This window comes from Ipomoea nil, unplaced genomic scaffold (assembly GCF_001879475.1).
Source record: "Ipomoea nil cultivar Tokyo-kokei standard unplaced genomic scaffold, Asagao_1.1 scaffold2823, whole genome shotgun sequence".
NCBI lineage: Eukaryota > Viridiplantae > Streptophyta > Magnoliopsida > Solanales > Convolvulaceae > Ipomoea > Ipomoea nil.
Genome location: NW_017619251.1, coordinates 170,481 through 192,897, shown reverse-complemented (window position 1 = coordinate 192,897; position 22,417 = coordinate 170,481). Strand labels below are relative to the sequence as shown.

Here is a 22,417-nt window from a genome sequence, read left to right as displayed (position 1 = left end):
ACTTAGACAAAACCTTGATATAAACCACAAAGCTTTCTATATGCTCACAACCTAAAATATCAAATAGGCATACTTCAACGATATCAAACCTAACAACATGCTCATAATATCGCATACTTAACATAGCAAAACTCAATCATGTATAACATTTCAATAACAATCTCATGCTAACACATAAACTCATCAAGCAATTTCGAGCTATCAATTAATAAGAAATTATTCTCATGTTTTCAAGTTCTCATCATACAAACTAGAAATATCAAACATCAATATGCAACTAAGGCAATCATACTCAAAATACAATCCCGGGTAATCATTCTCAATATGCAATCTAGTGCAACCATTCTCGATATGCAATCTCGTGCAAATATTCTCATTATGCAATCTCGTGCAATACTATACTCGAATGCAAAAAGATGCTATAGGATAAGTATACTTATACACTCGTTTGTAAATAGAATACTTTTCTGTGGAGGTTTCTTATAGTCACAATGACTCGCTTTCTTTCTCTTGAGTCTCTTGAATCGATTTCTTTCTTGCTCAAACTTTCTCATACTTCTCGTTTCTCTTCTTGTGCGAGGCAGGTACTCCGTCGCAGCGAAGCCCTAGCCTACGGTGCAATCTCGTGCATCCGCCACATTCGTAACTACGAAACCTCTAACTCATGGGGAGGTAGGTCTTCACGAATCGTGAATGGACCTAACCGGCTCGGCAATCTAGTCGGCCACATACTCAACTCGCCCACAGAACCACTATCTTGGTTCTTTATCTTTCTTTCTTGCTTGCTTTCTCTGTGGAATCAGGTATCATACTTTTAGTGTGCACACCCCCTAACCAAGATTCCAAGCCTTGCAGGCAGTCTCCAACCTCGTAACGTGGGAATACGCCGCATTACATGATAAATCTATCGGATCGCAATGTCCGGTCATCCTCTCCGAAAGGACATAGTCCTAACGGGCCCTCCAAGACCTCACTAATATAGATAATAAATATATATATCTCATGCACCAAGCTTATGCATGTCACATCTCAACAACTTCTCAGTGCAACAAGGTAATGACATACCACATGCTCATGAATTTTGGAAAATAATACTTAGGCTCACGTTGGCCATTTATGCACTTATAAAACATGATATGCTTGGAATGTAATTTACTGTACAACATGCTTCAATTCTATATGTTACTATGAACTCGCAAAAGACACATAATCATGCTAGAATTGCAAAAAAAACATGCTCTGTACACTTCAACAAATGTAATCAGACTATATTCTCCATGAAACAATTACACACTTTAGACATGCTTTTCTAACAATACTCAAACACTTAATGATCATGCTTCTCTATTTAACAATCAAATAACATCAAGCAATTCACATAGGCAGTATAACTCTGATACTTTTCATTTGAACATTACTGTAACACAATTTCATCGCAAATTCTATCATATCATGCTCATTTCTAATCCAAATTCAACGAAAACAAAGGCCAAACGTGCGTCATGACGGCCCCAAGGTACCGAGCCACAAGGGCCCGTGACACCCAGTCCGAAACGACACGTAGCTGAGCCACAAGGGCCCAGCCACTGCACAAATAGCTTGCAACGGCCCTAGCGGCGGGGCTAGTGGAGGCCCGCCGCCTGGAGCCGTCCAGCGGCGGCTTAGGGCCGTGCCCTAGGGCCGTCTAGCCACGGCTCTAGCCAACGGCTCCCCTCGTGGGCCGTTGGCTAGGCCCATGACTTTCACTGGTGCACACTGAGTGGTGCACCAGTGGCTCCTTCTTCACCTGTATAGCAAAACCAGACAAATCTCTACATCCAAAATATCAACAACACATCATACCACATCAACAAGACATCCAATAGCTCATACACACAACATTCTAGCATTTCTACTCATTTCTACCTATGAAACAGAGACTTCACAGAGTCAAAAGGAGGTTGGGAATCCATGGGGTTATACACTTTATAGATCAAAAGTTCTTAGTAAAATCTTTCTAGGGATACATAGTATTTTCCAAAATATACAATGTTAATAACTAAGTAGCTTTAGGGAAAAGATAGCATAAGCTTCAAATATCTTTATAATCAAATATACACACCATACATAACTATATGTATATATTCTCAAAAATCAAGTATAACATTTCCCAAAACATATATACTCATATATATATATATATATATATATATATATATATATATATATATATATATATATATATATATATAATTATTGAAATAGAGCTTTTTTGGCAAATCATAGCTTTTGGTAGTTTAAACCATTTTCAACATATTTATGATTTTCTATAAAAAATGCTTTTAAATATAAATAATCCTTCAAGCCTAAGTAATATATTAAATAAACCAAGATAGTTTGTTAAAGAGTGAAGTTGCTTAAGTGGAAGAAGCTTTGATTATTAATCAAGGGGTTAGGGGTTTAAATCCCACTTTAAACAATTTTCCAAGTCAAAACCACCATAACTAAAATTGAAAAGAGGTTATTACCTTGGGATTGGTAACGTGTAAATCCGTTACCACTCTCTGCTTTCCTTCTCTTAACGACATGATAAGATACTCAAATCCCACAAAATCACACAGCATATCAACAACAAATAACTTACATTTCATCATTCTAAACACCCAAAATACATATATACACACTTGAACAATTAATCACGTAATTTAGGGCAAAATACTAGATTTGGGAATCCATGGGTTATACCTCAAGCTTCAACCTCAAGAATTCTTCCATCTCCAACCTCAAGCTAGGTCTTCTTCTTTACCATCTCCATTTCTCAAGCAACAACGAACACAAACAAACACGTCTAGCTTAGATAATCTCATCTTAGAAATAAGCTAACCAAAGGAAATGGGAGAAGATATCTTACCTAGTCTTGAAACCTAAGCTTGGGAAGAAGAAGAAGCTCCAAAAATGAAGAAGATGAAGATGTTGGAGAAAGAGAGAGAATGACACGAAAGAGAGCTGCTGATTTCTTGGAATGAAAAGTGCACAAGGGAAAAGCTATCTCTTATACTTAGGGGTTGGGAGTAAAAATGTAAAATAAAATTGTAAGGTTCACCTTGCATCATGAATCATAGTCTAGAAAGATGATTTTTGAATAACTTGGAGTCAAAAATAGATTTTTTAAAAGATAGTTCTAATTAAAACACTTGGTTCAGGTTTCACAGATTCTTTTCCGGTTTCACTCAGATTGACTTTTGGATCGAAAATTTGGTACGCAATGTACCCGAAAATCTAGGGATTTTAGATTTAAAATAAGTTTCGGTGTTGAATTCATTTAAAATGTAACTCAAAATAATTTGTTCAAACACCAAATTTATCTCAAAAAATTTTAATAGAGTGAAAATAACTATTTTGGAATTTATTAAAATCGGATTTATAAAAATAAATTTTGGATTGTCACATTAGGTCCCAGATTGGGCCTTTTGAAGGACGGTAGTCCCACATTTGCCAAGCAGCCCCATACCTTAAAGTATTTAAGATTAGGGGCATGCCCTTTCCATAACTCATAAGGGGTTTTTTCAAACCCTTTATGCGGGACTCTATTTAGGATGTGGATTGCTGTTAAAGCAGCTTCCCCCCACAAATAATCCGGAGCCCCTGAACTGATCAACATTGCATTGATCATTTCCTTGAGAGTTCTATTTTTCCTCTCAGCTATGCCATTTTGTTGGGGTGTATAAGGTGCAATTACTTCATGTATAATGCCAGATGATTCACACAATTTTTTGAGGAAATTGGCTTCATATTCTCCTCCTCTATCGGATCTAAGCCTTTTAATCCTTTTGTCTAGCTGGTTTTCTACTTTAGTTTTAAAAACCACAAACTTTTGTCCGGCTTCATCTTTTGATCTCAATAAGTAGATTTTAGTAAAGCAAGAGAGATCATCTATGAACGTGATATAATAACGTTTTCCACATTTACTTTCAGTGGTTTTAATATAAGCTAGATTAGTGTGAATCGGTTCTAACACAATTAAAGTGCGATTATTCACAGTTGAAAAAGATTTCCTAGCAAATTTTGCTTCAGCACAAGTTTCACATTGTGTGCATGCCTCATTAGACAAGTTTGGTAACAGAGTCATGCTTTCCAGTCTATTTAAACATTTTGTACCAATATGTCCTAGTCTACCATGCCAAACATCAACTGAAACAGTAATGTACGCAGAAGAAGAAGCATTATTATTGTCATTGTTTGGTCCATGCATATTTGGGATGAAATCATAAGTGGTAGGGGGAGGACCATTTACAACGGGATGATTTCTTACTACACAGACATCTAGGACAAAAAGACTTGCACGCAGATATCCCTTCCTAGGAATTTCCCATAGAGAATCTTAACCATCTAGTCATACTCAAAAACCATCTTAATTCCAGCCTTATTAAGCGGGCCTCCGGAAATTAAGTTTCTACGAAGGGAATGAACATATAACACATTGTGCAGTAATAATTGCTTTCCAAAATGAAGTATTAACTCTACTTTTCTTCTACCACTTACCTCAGAAACACTGGAGTTCCCCATATATATACTTGTTCTCCTCCAGTGATAGGCTCGAACACCTTGAACAGGTCCTTGTTGGTGCAGAAGTGGCGTGAGGCTCCAGTGTCCACAACCCACTCGTCAGGATCTCCCACCATGTTTGCCTCGGTTATCACGGTAGCAACTATGTCAGAATTTTCCGTGTTTTCCGACAGGTGAGCTTGGTTCTTGGGGCCCTCATTGGTTGGCTTCTGATTATTCTGGTTCGTGGACCCTTTGCGGTGATAGCATTGAACAGCCCGATGGCCTCGTTTACTACAAATGAAGCATTCACCATTATTCTTCCCTTTTTTATGGTTTTTCCCATTCTTGAAACGATTAGAGTTATTGGGTTTTAAGTGCTTCTTTTGATTTCTACTGGTTTCACCAGACTTTGACCTGTCAACGCCAACATTTGTTTCAACTATGTTAGCCTTAACATTATCAGAAATAGTAGCTGACTTGAGTACAAGGCGATTTTCTTCTTCGATATTCAGGATATTGATTATCTGTTGCAAAGTGTAGTTTCTTCGTTCGTGCTTCATTTTGTTTTTGAAGTCAACCCATGACTCAGGCAGCTTGTCTATTTGTGAATCAGTCAGGAACGCATCATTTACTACAGCGCCTGCTGCCTTCATATCTGCAACGATATTCTCAAAGTCATGTACATGTTCAATGACTGGTTTGGAGTCAGTCATTGTGAAGTGCAACCAGCGTCCTATGATATATTTTCGCCTCCCTGCATCGTCAGCACCATATTTATCCTCAATTAAATCCCAGATAACCTTTGCTGATTTCTGAGGTGAAAATATGTCAAACAACGGGTTCGTGAGAACTGCAGTATGGTCGCGCGAGCAGTCTTGTTGTCATTTTCATACTTTGCGCGAGTTGCCTGGGAAATGGACGAAGCCACTTCCTGCGAAGCTGTTGAAGACTTGGGATCGGCAGTAACATCTGATGCAGTCGTTTGCTTCTCCTTCGCAGGTTGAGCAGGTGGCTGGACATCAGGCATCTTGAACTTCTCAAGGTCTTCAGAAATCACATAGTCCACATCTTTGGACTCTAGCAGCATTATGATTTTTGCAGCCCACCTCTTGTAGTTTAAACCACCAGTTAATGGTTCAACAGTAGTAACATCAGAAGCTTGGTTGGATGTCTGAGACATTGTTGATTCTGGTAAACGCTTTTAGATGTTGTACTTTTGCAGTAGCAAAAATAAGTATGGTGTGAAATAAACGGATTTCAGTTGTAGATGTTGGCTGGATGTATAGCTGGAAAAGTGAAGAATTCTGTGTCGTGTTCAGTAACACTTCCTTAAAAGCGTTTACGACCAGGGTATTGCACGCTATCGACAGGAACACAGAAGTACAGGGCAATACCTGTATGAACTCAGGCAGGACGAACGTTTAGCATAAGCAGAGAGAGGTTACTTTCGTGTATCTGCAGAGGAGAAGTGAGTGCTTTAAATAATGTGTGTGGCAACAGCCCACTCTACATAAGCCACAGAACGTGTCCTATAATGAAGGGGAGGTGTAAGACCAACTCACATCACTTGTTCATGGAGCTGTTGTGCGGCGAAGGTGCTGAGATGATCCACAAAAATAGGAGCATAAAATTAACTCCCATGAGCAAAACGTTAACACCACCGCACGTGTAAATCAAGCCAGGCGATGGTGACAACACACGCATGGTTTCCCCTTATTTCCCCTCTATAATACTTCAAGCCTTCATTAAAGTGTTGATGTATATAAGGGGAGAAACAATGAGTTATTTAACCAATGTGGGACAACTAGCAAAAAATAAAATAGCTTGCCTTTGCCTTTGCCTTTAAATGCTCCCAACAATATCTCTCTTATATTATATCAAATTGAGGCGACTTAAGTTTCCCTAGAAAGCTAATAAAGTCCTCTACGACTTTTGTGTTCAAAGCTTTCGAAGATTGGCCCAAACCATAAAGAAAAACATGGGCATAAATCGACATGCCTAGGGACATGGCCATGTCACAGGGTGTGTTGACTCTCGAGAATCTATTTAAGGTGCGTTTTTAACTATATAGAGGGACTTTTCGACGACCTTAGACTTCAAGCAACGTTTCAAGACACTTTTAGGAGCTTCAATTACTATTGGAAAAGCATCTTTACATCTCAGGAAGGCTTGTAATTCATTTTAATGTAATAAAAATACAGAACATAACAGAATATATCAACTGCTGGTAATTGGTAAATGATCTGAACTAGAGTCCATAATGCACATGATCAACCTTAGCTATTCCACCATATAATTTGTGAAGAAAGTCTATCCCTTGACAATAAAATATGAGGGTTGGGGTGCAGAAAGTCTATCCTTGACAATAAAGCTTAGTTGTTAATGTGCCATGTGTTTTAACAACATAAATGCGGTTTGAGTCGTTTGACTAACAAGGCCATAATGTTTCTTTATTTTATCCTTTTAATACCACGAATAAGCATGTTTTAATTTGTTTTTCCAGTTCGAGTGTAGTTCATGATTGAAAATTTCAAAAGAACGTGATTTTCAAAAGTCAAGGGAGAATATGTTTTTAAAAAAAGTGATTTCCAATCTACTACATATAATATTTTTGTATTAAAATAATATTTACTTAGAGAGATTTGAAAACATATCATTAATGCATTAAATTAAATATATTCTTCTAAATTTATATATCCATCGAAACCAAATAAATTTTATAGAACTCACCAAAATTTAAATACGTCAAATAACTCATCTTTCGCAAACCAACACATGGTTTAAAAAAAAAAAATGCACGCACACACATGGGTAGCACACCACCCTTGAGTTGTCATACCATGAACTATGATCTACCTTACAAAAGGATCATAATCCTAAGCGTCGTATAAATTATGTATTTTTAATATTGAAATTGTGAATTTTTAGAATATAAATTGTATTTTTAAGTTAAAGTACATAACGACTTTAGAAGAGAATATAAGATTATCAAATCCTAATCTATTAATATTGTGTGATTGCAGTATTTGAAAAGAATTTGTAAATATAAAATAAGATAATTAATTACGTATATATTAACAATGTGTGTTCGTAATATACAAATTATAAATTTTTAAAAGATAATTTGAGAACATTTAATATGTAAATAATGAACTCGAATGCACATTACAAAGTGCACTACAAAATAATTTGCGCACCACCCTTATCTCATCGATATGCCGACAATAATTAGGGTGCAGACCTATACGCCGACAAAACAATTTCAATATTGCAGACACCGACCAAACCTCAACTTCATGCCAACTTGTCGGAGCCAACGTGGCAGGCCACCATTAGAGCAGCTAACCACCTTCAATTCGGTCCAAGCATACAATAATTCTTTCCAACAATTTAAATAAACTTTTAAAAAATCCGAAATCAAACTTCTTCAGCCTTCACCAAATATTTTGTTTAGTAATATTTATATTAAAATATGACGTAAATTGAATCTAGCTACAGCAGTATAACTTTGTATTTATTCAGTTTTTAATTGTAAAAGCGATGATATGGAAGAAAAGTAGCCATTTGGAACAAGTGTACGACATTGGATTTCATCATTATATTCATCGACATATTTGATCTGTTTTAATTTGGAACTTTGTCGTGCTGTTTTTCTTGCATGGGATGACAAATTATTCTGTGAATCGGGTTTAAAGTACACAATTTACATACTGAATGTTCATAATTTTATAAAAGGTGAATTGTGAATGTTTAATATGTAAATTGTAAACATTAAATATGTAAATTGTGTATTTTAACCTCAGATCCATCTTGATCTTGATTCATTGTATAACTCTTGGCATTGGATGGTGATAGACAACGGTTAGTGGCCTCTACTATTTTATTTTATTTTATTTTTTTAAATTTCAACGATCACAATGATATATTACCATTCAAGAGTCAATTACACCAAATTATAACTAACAAAGTGACTAAATATATCAAAATGGGTCTAATGGTTTGTCATATATAGTATAACCGATCGTATGGACAATTTTCACTTGAAATTCTTTCTGGACATTAAAATTTAAGTAAGAGCCAATCCCGGCCAAAATACTACTTTAAAGATAACGAAAAATTATATATCAAGTTTAAATGACTCTTTCATACATGTTTAATTTTGTGATTATTAGGATTCAATATACATTATCAGCTTTACGATATATTCCTACTCCATCTCTAAATAACTTTTTGTCTTGCTCTAATTAAGACTATCTCTTGTATCCCTATAAATACATCTTTTCATCTACTTTAATTTGTTTGCACAATTGATCAATAAATATTACTCAATAGATATTCTTGTTCTCATCTAATATAGGTAAACCAAAATTATCCATGGCTGTTAACCCATCCCTAGCCCCAATAAATACTTTACATGCGGCCAATCACTTTATCTGTCTCAAACTTACATCCTCCAATTATTTATTTTGGAGAGTTCATCTTGTACCTTTCTTCGCGATCAAAATTTCAATGGATACATTGATGGCATGTTATCGTATCCAACTTCCTTTGTTCAGGCTCTGGATAGGTTTTCAGTTGTAGACTTGTAGCCAATCATGTGGCCGAAAATTGGGACCATCAGTATTCATCTATTTTGTCCATGCTTATCTTCTCTTTGTCCGATGAAGTTATGTATGTTGTTGCGGGACATGCCACGTCCCAGTCCCTATGACAAGCAATTGAAGTTGTATTCGGCTTCACATCATGGACACGCACTCTAAGTCCCCTTTGTCAGCTGTACTTTTTTCGCCAAGGAGATCGAATTCCACTACAAGTGAGTATCTTGGAAATGCTAAGGTTTTAATTGTACGACTTGCAGAAGTCGACCGACCAATTGGTTTAGATGAGCAAAATCTATACCTATTTAAAAGCCTCCACTCTAAGTACCATGTGATGGTCTCTTCATTGACCACAAAAGAACCTACGACAATTGATCAACTAGATGACTATCTCATCATCCATTCGTTCATCCACACTAATGGATTTCCTCTATCGAGTTCCCTACAACCACCTGTAGCGCTTGTCGCTCAACATGGACCACCTGCTGCCTCACTACCGAAGCAACACGCCCAAAGACTTCGTCGTAGTCGTGGACATAGAGGAGGCTGAGGCCATAGTGGTGGCCAAAGCTGTGTTTCAAAGTGCCAAAGCTGCAAAAATTTTGGTAGTACTGCTTTATAGTGCTATGGGAGGTATTCGGGGGCAACGAGTCCTCAAGCACACATGACCTATTCCAACAATCTAGCTACTACGTCATTCTCTCAAAATTGTTTTCCAGACACTGGTGCCACAGATCATGCCAATCTGGATCCCTCATCGTTGTAACAAGTAAAAGAATACACAGGGAACAACACTCTTTGAGTTGGTAATGACACAAATTTGAATATTTTTAGAATTGGGCATACTTCTATATCTTCTGTTCATGTGTCATCTAGTTATAAAATGTGTTACATGTTCAAACCATAACCAACTCCGTCATGTTGTATTTATTACATCCAAAGCACATGTAGAAGTTTGGCAACCTACCTTGGTCACCCTCTCTCAAGAGTCTTACACAATATATTACGTCACTGTCAAGTGTCTAATAAGTCCTTAAATAACATTCATTCTCTTTGTACTACTTGTCAACTAGGGAAATCCTCAAAATTTCCACTAGAAAGTGTCAATAAGTCTAGTTTTAAGGTATTATATTTGGTTTACATAGACATTTGGGGGTCATCCTTCGTTCTAGCTAATGAGGGTCATCATCATTATTTTCTCCATTTTATTTGATTATTACTCTTGGTATATATACATGGTTCTTTCTCATTAAACTAAAGATATATATATATATATATATATATATATATATATATATATATATATATATATATATATATATATATATATATATAATTTCCATTGGTTTAAGCACTAGTTGAGGAAACTCTCATTTGTAAAATTAAAGTGGTTTGTTTTATCTAGGAGAGAATACAAAAAATTAGACAAATTCTTTCTCAGCTTAGAGATAAATCATTGTTAATTCTATACTTACACACATAAATAAAATGGGCGTGTATAAAGATGTCATAAGCACATTGCCGAAACCTATCTCACCTTGCTTGTGAAGCTTCTGTTCCTCGTAAGTACGTATTGGATCTATGCCTATGAAACTATGGTTTTTTATTATTATCTGCATTCCCTTTGCCACCCTAAACAATATGAGCCTCTACACTCTTGTCAACAAAGAAAATCTCGATATTCCTTTTTTCATGTCTTTAGTTGCCTTGTGTTTTCCTTATCTTGGGCCCTATAACAAGCACAAAATATAGTTTTGATCTGCCTCATCTGTATTTCTTGGTTACTTAGAGTCGTTTCAAGGATATATTTGTTTGAATCTCAATACTGGAAAGATTTTTATCACCTATCATGTCCGATTTGGTGAGAATGTTTTACCTTTTGCAACAAATACTTTTCCACAGGTTCCTATTCATGCTTGAGATGCATTTTTGTGGGCTGTTGTCAGCACCCCGAGTCAACCATATGGAATTCCTACACAGTACTGTAGCCTTGTTAGAGCACTTAAGTACCTAACCATCACTCATCCATATCTCTCATTTGCAGTCAACAACAAACTTTGTTTGTTTATGCACTCTCCAAACACTGAGCATTTGGTGGCACTCAAACGAGATCTAAGGTATGTCAAAAGGACTCTACACTATAGACTGCGTTTTACAAAATCTGACTCTAATGATATCATTTCTCAAACTCTGATTAGGCGGGGTGCCTTGATGACCGAAAATTCACGTGGCTTTGCTGTCTTTATTGGCAAAAATTTGTTCCCGATAATTTCTTTTTCACCAACCAAATAATGAAATTAATCGCCCCAAGAATTTTTTTTCCATAAAATTTCAATTTCATTTCTTCTCAAATATTTTCCGCGAACCAAACGGACCACAAAAATGGTTTAATATACACCACCAGCAATACTGTTCTTTATTTATTACCACATGTCAGTACAGACACAGTGATGCCACTGTTCTGTATTTCTTCACGTACATCCACATACATATACATATTAAAAATAATAAAAACAATTTCTTGAAATTGAAAGGTCAAACCACATAAAACAATGCCAGCTAAATAGCTAATCTTTTACTACCGAATTTTCTCCTATAATGTCTGGTTTTGCGTTCACTTTCTGTATCCTCGTTCGATCTAGAAAGGATTTGCCATCCAGTTTGCGAGAGAAGAATTCTTTCACGTATTCCTCCATTTTCATCCTCCTGAAAGCTGGTGGGTTTTCCTCGTTTATTAAGCAGCGTGCCGGTCCAATCTCAGCCTCAAACTTTGCGTTGAAAAACATGGCGATGGAGATCCTTTCTTTACTCGAATCCACCATCACTCTATGCTCAACACTTTTGTATACCCCGTTGCTAAATATCTGTGTAACAAAAATAAAATTTAACGTGACATTTTTGAAAATCTCACATAACCTAAAAATTCAAATTGAAAAATTATGGTCATTAAAGATGTCTCCTATTTCATTGAATCAAACAAGGACATACAACATAACATCTCAATATCTACATCTTAGGGTTATATGATTGTTGGGGAGGGGGGCAGTTGTAATTCCGTGCAGTTGTAATTCCGTAAAAAAAAATAATAATAAAGTGAGAATTTAAATTACATTTTTTGGTAGGAAGGAATAGAATAATTGAGAATTGAAAGAGAAGAAGTGAATAAAGACTAAAATGTTTTTGTATAATAATAATATAATAATCATAAGAAGGATAAAATGTTAATTTATCATGAAATTACAATTCCACAAAATGTGAAATTACAATTCTTAGGGGCCGGACCTTAGGAATTGCAACTCTATGGTGTAATTCCAATTGTAATTTCGTAGAATTACAATTTCATTCTACCAAACACTATTGTAAAGAATTAAGAATTAGGGAAAACCTCTAGAGTGTCCCCAACATTGACAACAAGGGCATCTGCAGGGTGGAACTCCACTGGGATCCAATTTCCATCGTCAGTTTTGACCTGCAACCCATCAACGCCGTTAACCTGGTGGAGGATGGTGATCAAGGTGGCATCGGAGTGCGGCGTAATCCCGGTCACCAGCTCCGGTTTAGGACACGGCGGATAATAAGTCATCCTCATCGATTGCATCCCATCCTCTGCCATATCTTCCATTTCTCTCTTGCCAATCTTTAATGTTTGAGCAATAAACCCTAGAAGTGTTCTTGAAACATCTTGCAATTGCAATATGTAAGCTTCTAGGGCCTCCCTATGTTTAATAAACACAAAACACCATCAAAGACATATTTTACATCATTCAACACTACTGGAAATTATGAAATTTCCGATCACCTGAAAGTGATCTTAAATCAAATTGAAACAAAAAAGTGGTCGGAAATAACAACAAAGATTTTTTCAGATACCAAAAGTGGTCGGAACAAGCCTTTCGACTTGATTTAAGATCACTTTCAGGTAGTCGAAAATTCCATAATTTCCAGTAGTGCAAGAATCAAATTAAATAATCAAAAAAAATTTCATAATGTCATGTCATGAAATTTTTACAGGTACTTGATAGGTGCAACTATATGTACTATTTGCATTGATTTAGGTATTATATCTAATCATACTCTAAGACAAGTTTTCACCAATCTTGCATACTTTATATATATATATATTATAATTAATATTTTATGTATGTACTTAATTACCTGAGTGATGAAGGGAGCTTGGGAAGTAGATGAGGCTTCCTTTTGAAAATAGGGTTGGTGATCATATAAAACCTATCAGCCCAATCAATTTTTTGATCATCAGAGAAGACAATGGTTTGGCCATAGCCTTCAGCTTCACCAGGCCTGAATTTGTATAGCATTTTCTCTTCTAGAGGAAGGCTGTAAAATTCTTCAATTCCATTCCTTAGTTTTGCCAGGACTGAAGGGTTGACTCCGTGATTCACTAGCTGTAAATTTATGAAGTGATATATATATATTATACTGTATCTATCTCTATTCGCATGCCATAAAATCTTGGATAATTTGAGAGGAAAAAAAAAAAAAAAAAAACCTGAAATATGCCCCAGTCTTTGCAAGCTGAGTGTAGGTTCTGTAGCCCAAGATCCTTGGTTTCTTCCATGAGTAAAGTTTGGAGATCAATGGTGGGGATTGATGGGTTGGAGTTAGAAGAGGAAATTGTGGGTTCTTGATTAACACAAATATAGCGGTCTGGAATGATAAGCATAGGCACTTTGGCTAGTTCTTGAAGGCTTTCTGAACTCTCTTTCATGGTTAGCTGTGATGATGGAGATGAGGCCGCCATTGAATATTTTTACTTAAACGTGTATATGCATGAGGCTACCACATGCATAAGGAAGGTATTTATAAGGAAACCCCATCAATAAATAATGTACAAGTATTTTACGCATGATAAATGTTATTCACATTATTATTCACTTTTTTTTTTACTAGAAGTTTTATTGATTTCTGAATCATTTCTAGAAGGAGTACGTAAATACCAATTTTAGTCCCACGAGTATTAGTCAAATGACGGTTTTAGTTCACATATTTAATTCCTACCAATATTCATCCACGACTATTGTTTTTGTACCAATTTTAATCCACGACTATTATTTTAGTACCAAAATTCATCACGTCGATCACCCATCTATTTAAAAATCCCGAAATCTAAAAATTTTAAGGGCATGTTCGTCCTTTTCAACTTAATATTTCAATTTGAGCATAAATAAATGAATTTAAGCCCAAAGATTGATCCCAATTCGCTGTTCTCCTCCTCATCCTACATTAATTTGAGGAGGAAAACTGCGAATTGCGATAGATCTTATGGCTTAAATCCCTTTATTCATGCTCAAATATGAATCCTAATTTGAAAAGCACGAAACTACCCTTAATAATTTCATATTCCGGCATGTCTTAAACGAAGGGGTGACCGGCGTGATGAATTTTGGCACTAAAGCAATAGTTGTGGATGAAAATTGGTACTAAAACAATAGTCGTGGATGAAAATTGGTATGAATTAAACATGTGGATCAAAATTGTCATTTTGTTAATACTCGTAGGACCAAAATTGGTATTTGCTCTTTCTAGAAGTCATTTAAAAATGTTCTTTATCTCCCCTCTAACTGTAGCAATTTCTTTTTTAGTTGCATCATGACTCAATTGTAGTTTCGTATTAATTTGATGATTTATTTGACCTTATTAACTTTTTTCATTTGTTATGCTTTTTATATTCATTTGTTTAGTAATGAAGGCTTGGCCAAAAGTTAATCAGATAAATGATTGTTAGCAGATAGTTGATTGGGTTAATTAGAAGGTATAATTAGTTGATAACGTTAGCTGATTGTAGAAAAGTGTTTTGTAAATTAGCTGTTAGTTGATAGCTGTTTTATATAATTTCCTTTCTCAAAAAGCTAATTGAAATAATTTCCTTTCTCAAAAAGCTAATTGAAAAAAGTTGTTTTGAACAGCTTTTTGAATTTTAGTATTTTGAAGTTATTAAAAGCTAATTAACCAAACATTTATATTAATTTTTTAATCAAATCAAAAGTTAATAGTGGTCAAATAAGTCAAAATTAGCCTATAAATTAACTATTTTACCAAACAGGGCCAAAAGTTTTTATAAAAATACTTCATTTGTCTCATTTATATTACATGTTTACTATTTATTTGTCAAATTAATTCTTTCTTCTTTGTTTATTTTCTTGTGTATTAATTAATTATTTTTAAATTTAATTTTTTTTGTGCAATATTATTAATGTAGTTTTTAAATATATAAATTTTATATATTAATATTAAATTTAATATTATTAAAAAATTGAATTAAAAATATCTCCATCAAGACTTGATAAACGAACTAGACACAAAATAGAACCAAATGAGTAGTTAATTAAAAATAAGTTGAAAAGTAGTGGATATTAAAAGTTTAATTTTAAGAGGCCGGAAATGTTTCACGATTTCTTATCGACGAAGTCATAAATCATTTTATATTTAAAATTCTCTTTCACAATTAAATATTTTTTGCATGTACTAATAAAAAAAATACTTAAAACACAAAATTGGTCAAATGTAGATTATTTTAATTGATCGCGATCACATTTAAAATAGTATTAGACAGGACATGCTATAATGATATACGTTTAAATGAATAGAAATTTCATTTCTTAGCCTTAAAAATTTTAAAACTTGTGATTCCCTAATCCATTTAGGAACCCAATACAATCAGCCAAGATCCCACAATTATATGCACATTTTCCATGGTGATGCCCCACAAATTTTTAAATTTAAATTTAATTATACGTAATATTACAAAGTTAATTAGTGCATAGTAAAATAATTTAGATAGTTTTGTCAAAAAAATAATTTAGATAGTTTAAATTGTTAATTGTTAATCACAATAATAATTAATGGTAAAAACTTGTGTAAGACTGTCTCACATATCATTGTCGTCTATGAGACGGGTTGGATCGATATCAAATGTTATACTTATACTAGAAAATGTAATACTAGTAAGGAATAAATGTTTATTACTTATATATATGTGAAAGTATAATACTTTTGAAGATAAATATATTACTTTTACCTTTTGATTAAAAGTATTATATTTTTAATAAAAAATATTACATTTTCCTTTATAAATAACAAATACTTTATTCCTAATTAATATAAAATGTTTAGTATAAGTATTAAAATTTCATATTGACCCGACCATCCTCACGGATAAGGATCCGTAAGACAGTTTCACACAAGTGTGACCCATAATCAATACGCAAAAATATGTGTGAGATCTTTGAGACGGATCGGGTCAAGATGAAACTTTACTCCGTAATACTTATAATATTGGAAAATGTAATACTAATAATGAATAAAATGTTTATTACTTATATGGGAAAATGTAAATGTGTAATACTTTTGAACAAAAATGTAATATTTTCACATTTTTCCTCAAAATATTACACTTACCCGTATAAGTAACAAATACTTTATTCTAACTAGTATTACATTTTTCAGTATGTTTACGATCCTATGAGAACACAACCCCAAGAAAAAATTAAGAACTAATCTCAGCTTTACATCTGAAAAATCAAATGGATCGGATCAAATTTTTAAAAAAAAAAAAAATGTGATGGAATTTTCATTATTATCGCCAACTTCACTTTGCAAGTCAATTTCACTTTGCGAGCTTGAATACTTAAATATCGAATTTATAACAATTAAATATGCAATCCTGATAAAATTTTTAAAAATTAATGAAAAAGCTAAATTTTATATCTAATTAAACTGTATAGTAAATGCTAAACAATAAGTAGTAAAAATTGAACCCTAACGCAAATAAAACAAAAAACTCAATCATAAACTCTAAAATCTATAACCCTAAATACTAAATGCATATTTTGTTAATACTAAATATTCATTTTTTAACAACTAAATTTGCATTCTTGAAAAAATCTGATAAGTGTATATTTTAGTGTTCAAATTTGCAAAGTAAAGTTGGTGCAGATTTTCTAAACACGATGTGGTACACTTATACTTACGTAATGGTGCATGACCGCATGTCCCAGGGTTGTGTACTTTTATATATGGTGCATTTGTGCATTTCACCCTAGTCCATTTCTGAATATTTTGTGGTGCATTTATGCATACCTAATGGTATAATTCGCACAGATGCACGAGAACAGGCGCCGCATTTGAACCAGTATATATATATATATATATAGACTTCTGCTCAAATGTGGTCGCGCCTTTCCGTGCGGTTAGTGCGACTGCTTTAAAATGGCACCAATAGTGTTAACAAAATGCACCAATAGTGTTAGGAAGAAACACAACAATGAATGCACAAATACACCAAAAAAAAACGCACAACACACCAAAAACATGAACCATAACTCCTCATTCCTAATTGTGTATTTTCGAACACTGTGTGGTGCTTTTATACATACATAATGGTGCGTTTTTTGTGATGTGTACCTTTTATTTATTTATTTTGTGTACTATTGGTGCGGCCGCACTGACCGCACGTTAAGACGCAGTCCCACCTGAACTCTAATATATATATATATATATATATATATATATATATATATATATATATATATATATATATATATATATATATATATATATATATATATATATATATATATATATAGTTAGGATCATATGAGAACATGTGCTAAGGTGAGAACGTGAGAACACATCATGTGCATCCATCTAATATTTTTTAATGGTCTAGATTAGATTAAGTGTGTGCGAACGCGCATTAAATGTGTGCAAACACACTAAATCGCATTGCACACATTTAATGCGCGTTCGCACACACTTAATCTAATCTAGACCATTAAAAAATATTAGATGGACGCACATGATGTGCTCTAACATTCTCATCTAAGCACATGTTCTCACTGGAACTCTACCCTATATATATATATATATATATATATATATATATATATATATATATATATATATATATGTATTCAAATGAGGACCAGGATATTATAGAAGACTGTGAGGACTATTCTGGTGCATTGGATTAAAATAACGGATGGTGTAGATTTAGGGAGATTTATGTTGGTTAGATGGAGAGTTTTAATGTGATGCGTGGGTTTTTTTTTTTAATTGTAGGGGTAGTTCGGTAATTCACTAATTAGTTTTTTTTTTTTGTAATCCTTTTTTATCGAAGGTTGCTTCCTACACGCTCTGTCTCTCTTTCCATAGTGATTTTTCCCCATTTGATTTTTATTTTCCGAGCACAGTGCGTTCAGTCCTCTCCTTACAATCGGCGATCGTAGTAATGGCTGGCGCTGGTAGTCATCGATGGTCGAAGCGGACGGCGGACGGCTGCGGCTCTCGTCGGTCGAAGCAGAAGGCTCCGTTATCTCCGGCGGCGGGTCGCCCATGCATGTCTATTAAACCATTGTTTTTATATTTCTGCCCCCTTTTCGATCATCCGTGTCTGTGTTTTCTTGCAATTGCAACTTAGTTCAGAAGCATAAACATAAGTGTACTGTAATTTAACATTTTTTCCTAATAATGCCTCATGTGTATCCTGTAAGGCATTATCTCAATTGAATCATGCCAATATGGGGTATTTGTGGGTTTTTTGTGTTCTAACTCCTGAATTGAATAGCATTCGTTGATGGAAAGAATATATAAAAAAAATTTGAAAACTTGTTTAGTGAGGATTTTCATCATTGTAAGATTAGGTTTGGCATGTGCAGCATTCAATTATCTTATGACGGAATATAAATAGTATAGGGATTGAATTCTTATATTAGTTATTGATTATATAGTAGTAATTTACTGCATTATGTTCGGTCAATACAATTAGTTTTTGTTTTCCTAACCGGACAGATTTTATCAATTTTCTTTGTTATTTTGCTGTGTCTTTTTAAATAAGAATTAATCAAAGTGTTATTAGTTAGAATTGATCTTATACTATTTATATAATAGTTTAGTCCATTGTGTGTTTTTTGGATATTAGTGCTTCTTTACAGTTTACTGGTTTAAGGCTGTGTTGTCTGTTTTGTTTTTGTTATTGTGTGTGCACCATTTTGTATATTTGTGTGCTTTTCTTATTGGTAGTGTGTGCACTTATTTAGGTATGCTGGTTTAAAAATGTGTGGCGTGGAAGTGCTTTGTTACTCTTTCATATGTATTCTGTTTTTTTCTTGTCGTGGCATTTTCGATTATTCTGGCAGTTTGGGGGGTGGGGGGATATGGTATGAAATAGTAGTTTGCAACTCTAGTTATTTGTGGTCTATTTGTGTGGTCCTTGTGACACCTCGTAATCCAAATTCGATTAAGGGATTAATTAAGTAATTAATCCTAATTCAATTGGTAATTTAATTTCTTCAATTCCTGAAAATTCAATAGTCGGGGACTAGTAATTGACTAGTCAACCCAAAGTCAAGGTTGTACCTTAAGCTTTGTGAGTAGTTCCCTTGTTCCCTTACACCTCTTCATTTTAGTAAGGGTATTCATGACATTTCACCTTGTGTTAGTAATGCAAGCTAACCTAGTAGACACTCCTCATTCTTTCTCCTTACACTTTCCAAACTTGAGCTCTACCTTCTCTCTAAAAGTTAGATAGCTTTTCTTCGAAGCCAAGTTGGAGCTTTGTCAAATCTTCAAAGGTTGCCTCCAAGATTCTACCTTTCATACATTTGAGCATCTAGGAGGGTAAGATCTATGTTCATCTTGTGTTTTTAGTGTTTTCTAAGGTGTCTTTTCTTAAAGATAGAATCTTTATGATCTTTTGGTTTGTTCTTGAAGTGGGTTTGGAAGGTGAGCCCTAGTAGGAGCTTGGTGAAGTGTTAAGTGAAGGTTTTTGTCTACAAGAGGTAACCCATGCTCTACAAAATCTATTTTGCTTACCTATGTGATGATTCTTGGATTCTACATGTGATTTTGCTATGAAATGTGAGTGTTTATGCATTGTCTTGTGAAAATGCATATATAGAGCTTGTTTTTAGGGTTCTTGTATGCCATTGCTTGGCTATTCCATTTATTCAAGTCATTTTGTTGTATTTGGTGAGATTTGGCATGTTTTGGACTTGAATTTGAGCTTGGTGTTGGAAATCCCCGAAGGGATTATTTTGGTGTACAGGTGTGTACCCGCGGGTGGAACAGCGGGTAGGCGTCCATCCGCCGCCCCATCCGCGGGGTACATGTGGCTTGTGGGTGTGTACCCGCGGGCGGAACCACGGGTGGGGGTCTACCCGTGGGTCCGCCCGCGGGGAACATGATGAGGTTGTTGGGGGATTTGTTCCCTGTGATTCTTTTGACTCGGTATTTGGTCTTTTGACTTCCCGATGTTCTTTTGTGAAACTATTTGAGCGTCTTCTTGATGTTTCGTATGTCTAGAACTATATGGTAGGAATCCATGTAGGTTTTGATGTCTTGAATCGTGCTAAGTGTTAAATATTGTGTTTCGTTGAATCGTGATGAGTCTTGTGTGTTCTTCGGAACTATGTTTGGTTTACCCGTTTGATAAGCATGCTACACTAGTACAGATATACACATCCGCTACCCTTGTAAAAGACTATCCGCTACCCTTGTACAAGAGTAGCAGATGTTAGGGTCGCAGAAAGCCCTGGGCTTTCCGCTACCCTTTTACAAGGGTAGCGGAAAGTTGAGCATCCGCTACCCTTCTAACTGTAGAAGGGTAGGGCATATTATTATTATTCTTTTTTTCATAATCTTCCACTACCCTTTCTGCCCCAGAAAGGGTAGCGGATAGTTTACTTTTTTACAAAAAAAAAAAAAAATCATTTATTATTTTAAAATTTCCCAATTTTTAAAAAAATCTTGTACAGAATTCATAAACTACATATCAATACAATTTATGAACACAATATTATCAATGCACTTTCAATACAATGCTATCAATACAATATTTTATATCAATCAATCTCAATACTTTCATCACAATAATAAATTATAAACACAAGATAATATTTAATTTAAAATAAAAGTTAAAAATGGACTCCACAAGACATTTTGATCACAACTGTGATGTCTGCTGAAGTGTGTTCGCATATTATACCAGTTTAAGGTAGCCTTAAAGGCACTTGAAACAACATGTAAGGTTTTGATCATTTCAGGTTTCCTCTTCACATACATCCTTTTCAAGAAGTTAGCAGCAAAGCTCATGGAATCAAATGGAGTTGCCCGTGTGGGCAAACCATATGCAATCTTAAAAGCTACTACAGGTGGATGAATGAATACTTGAACCATTTTCACTTCTTGAATGGCTTCCCTAATTGATCTTGAAGCTGTCAAACTCGGAACAAGCATTGCAGGTGCTTCACTGAAAACCGCGTTTAGTTTACCTTGAATCGAACGATTTCTTCTCATAGTAGAGAACTTTGTCTGCTCAGAAACCTTCTTTTTTCTGTACTTAGGCCTGGGTTTCATCAAAATGATTAGCAATTCTGCAGAGTGATGAATGAAGCTCAGAAAACTGCAGAAATTAAAGAGATGAAGAAAATAATTACTTTGGGAGAACAGATCCCTCTCTGAGATACAGCCAATCATTAGTGTACTCGTCAAATTCTGCCACCATTGCAATTACATAGGCAACACCCCTCCTGAAAGACCTTTCCTGATGGGAACACAACAATGGAGGTGAAATATGTTTCGTCGGTTTAAACTTTCAGTCGAGACAGACGAAAATAGACAACATGTTAACCTGGTACACGACAACAGCTCCATACACCCCGATGAAGAAACTCGAGAAAATCGCCATTATGATGCTGCCAATAACAACAAGCGGCTACATCAAGATTGTCAAACCAGCAATAGGAATGCATGATGTTTCTAAGAAAGGACCTTCTCGGCTGATAAGATCATGTGTCAATCTATACCATCCCTTGAACAGCATGTATGGGCTCTTCACTATGGCTATTACTGTGTAAAGAGGAATCTCCACAACCAGCCCCAACACCCCAACAATGATAAGCAATTTTCACTTAGAAGAGCAGGAAAAAGTCATAACAAAAATAGTGGTAGGGCGAGGGCTTAGTTAGTTATTAACAACCTCGGTTAACCAAGTATAGAATCAAAATTGTGACATAAAACGTGACACAAGCAGAAAGGAAAGGGCAATGAGGAGAAATGCAGACACATCTACTTACGTCTTTGCAAGAAGAGGGAGTAGTCGTCTTTGATGGCTGGGGTAATCAAGCAATAAAACTTCAGGTCCATTTTGTGTGACTGAAAATTCTCTCCTTGTCAATGAGTATCTTATGGCAATTGCTATGCCCACCTGATGAATATCCAAGTGTTATTACAGAACAGTTCTAATTTAATACTTATCAATCTTTCAGAAATACTAA

The 22,417-nt window shown here is 34.9% G+C and overlaps 2 protein-coding genes across 2 annotated transcripts; both read right to left on the bottom strand.

Annotated features, from left to right (window-relative positions):
- Nucleotides 1-11,500: 11,500 nt before the first annotated feature.
- Nucleotides 11,501-13,865, bottom strand: LOC109158600 (codeine O-demethylase-like). Its single transcript, XM_019306484.1, has 4 exons — nt 13,633-13,865; nt 13,281-13,528; nt 12,511-12,841; nt 11,501-11,989 (listed from the first exon to the last, which is right to left on the bottom strand). Exons 1-4 carry the CDS (start codon nt 13,849-13,851, stop codon nt 11,693-11,695), a joined length of 1,095 nt encoding a protein of 364 aa, XP_019162029.1. The 5' UTR covers nt 13,852-13,865; the 3' UTR covers nt 11,501-11,692.
- A 7,034-nt stretch (nt 13,866-20,899) lies between these two features.
- LOC109158577 lies at nt 20,900-22,032 on the bottom strand. Its single transcript, XM_019306464.1, has 4 exons — nt 21,772-22,032; nt 21,578-21,684; nt 21,127-21,486; nt 20,900-20,906 (listed from the first exon to the last, which is right to left on the bottom strand). Exons 1-4 carry the CDS (start codon nt 21,826-21,828, stop codon nt 20,900-20,902), a joined length of 531 nt encoding a protein of 176 aa, XP_019162009.1. The 5' UTR covers nt 21,829-22,032.
- Nucleotides 22,033-22,417: the final 385 nt, after the last annotated feature.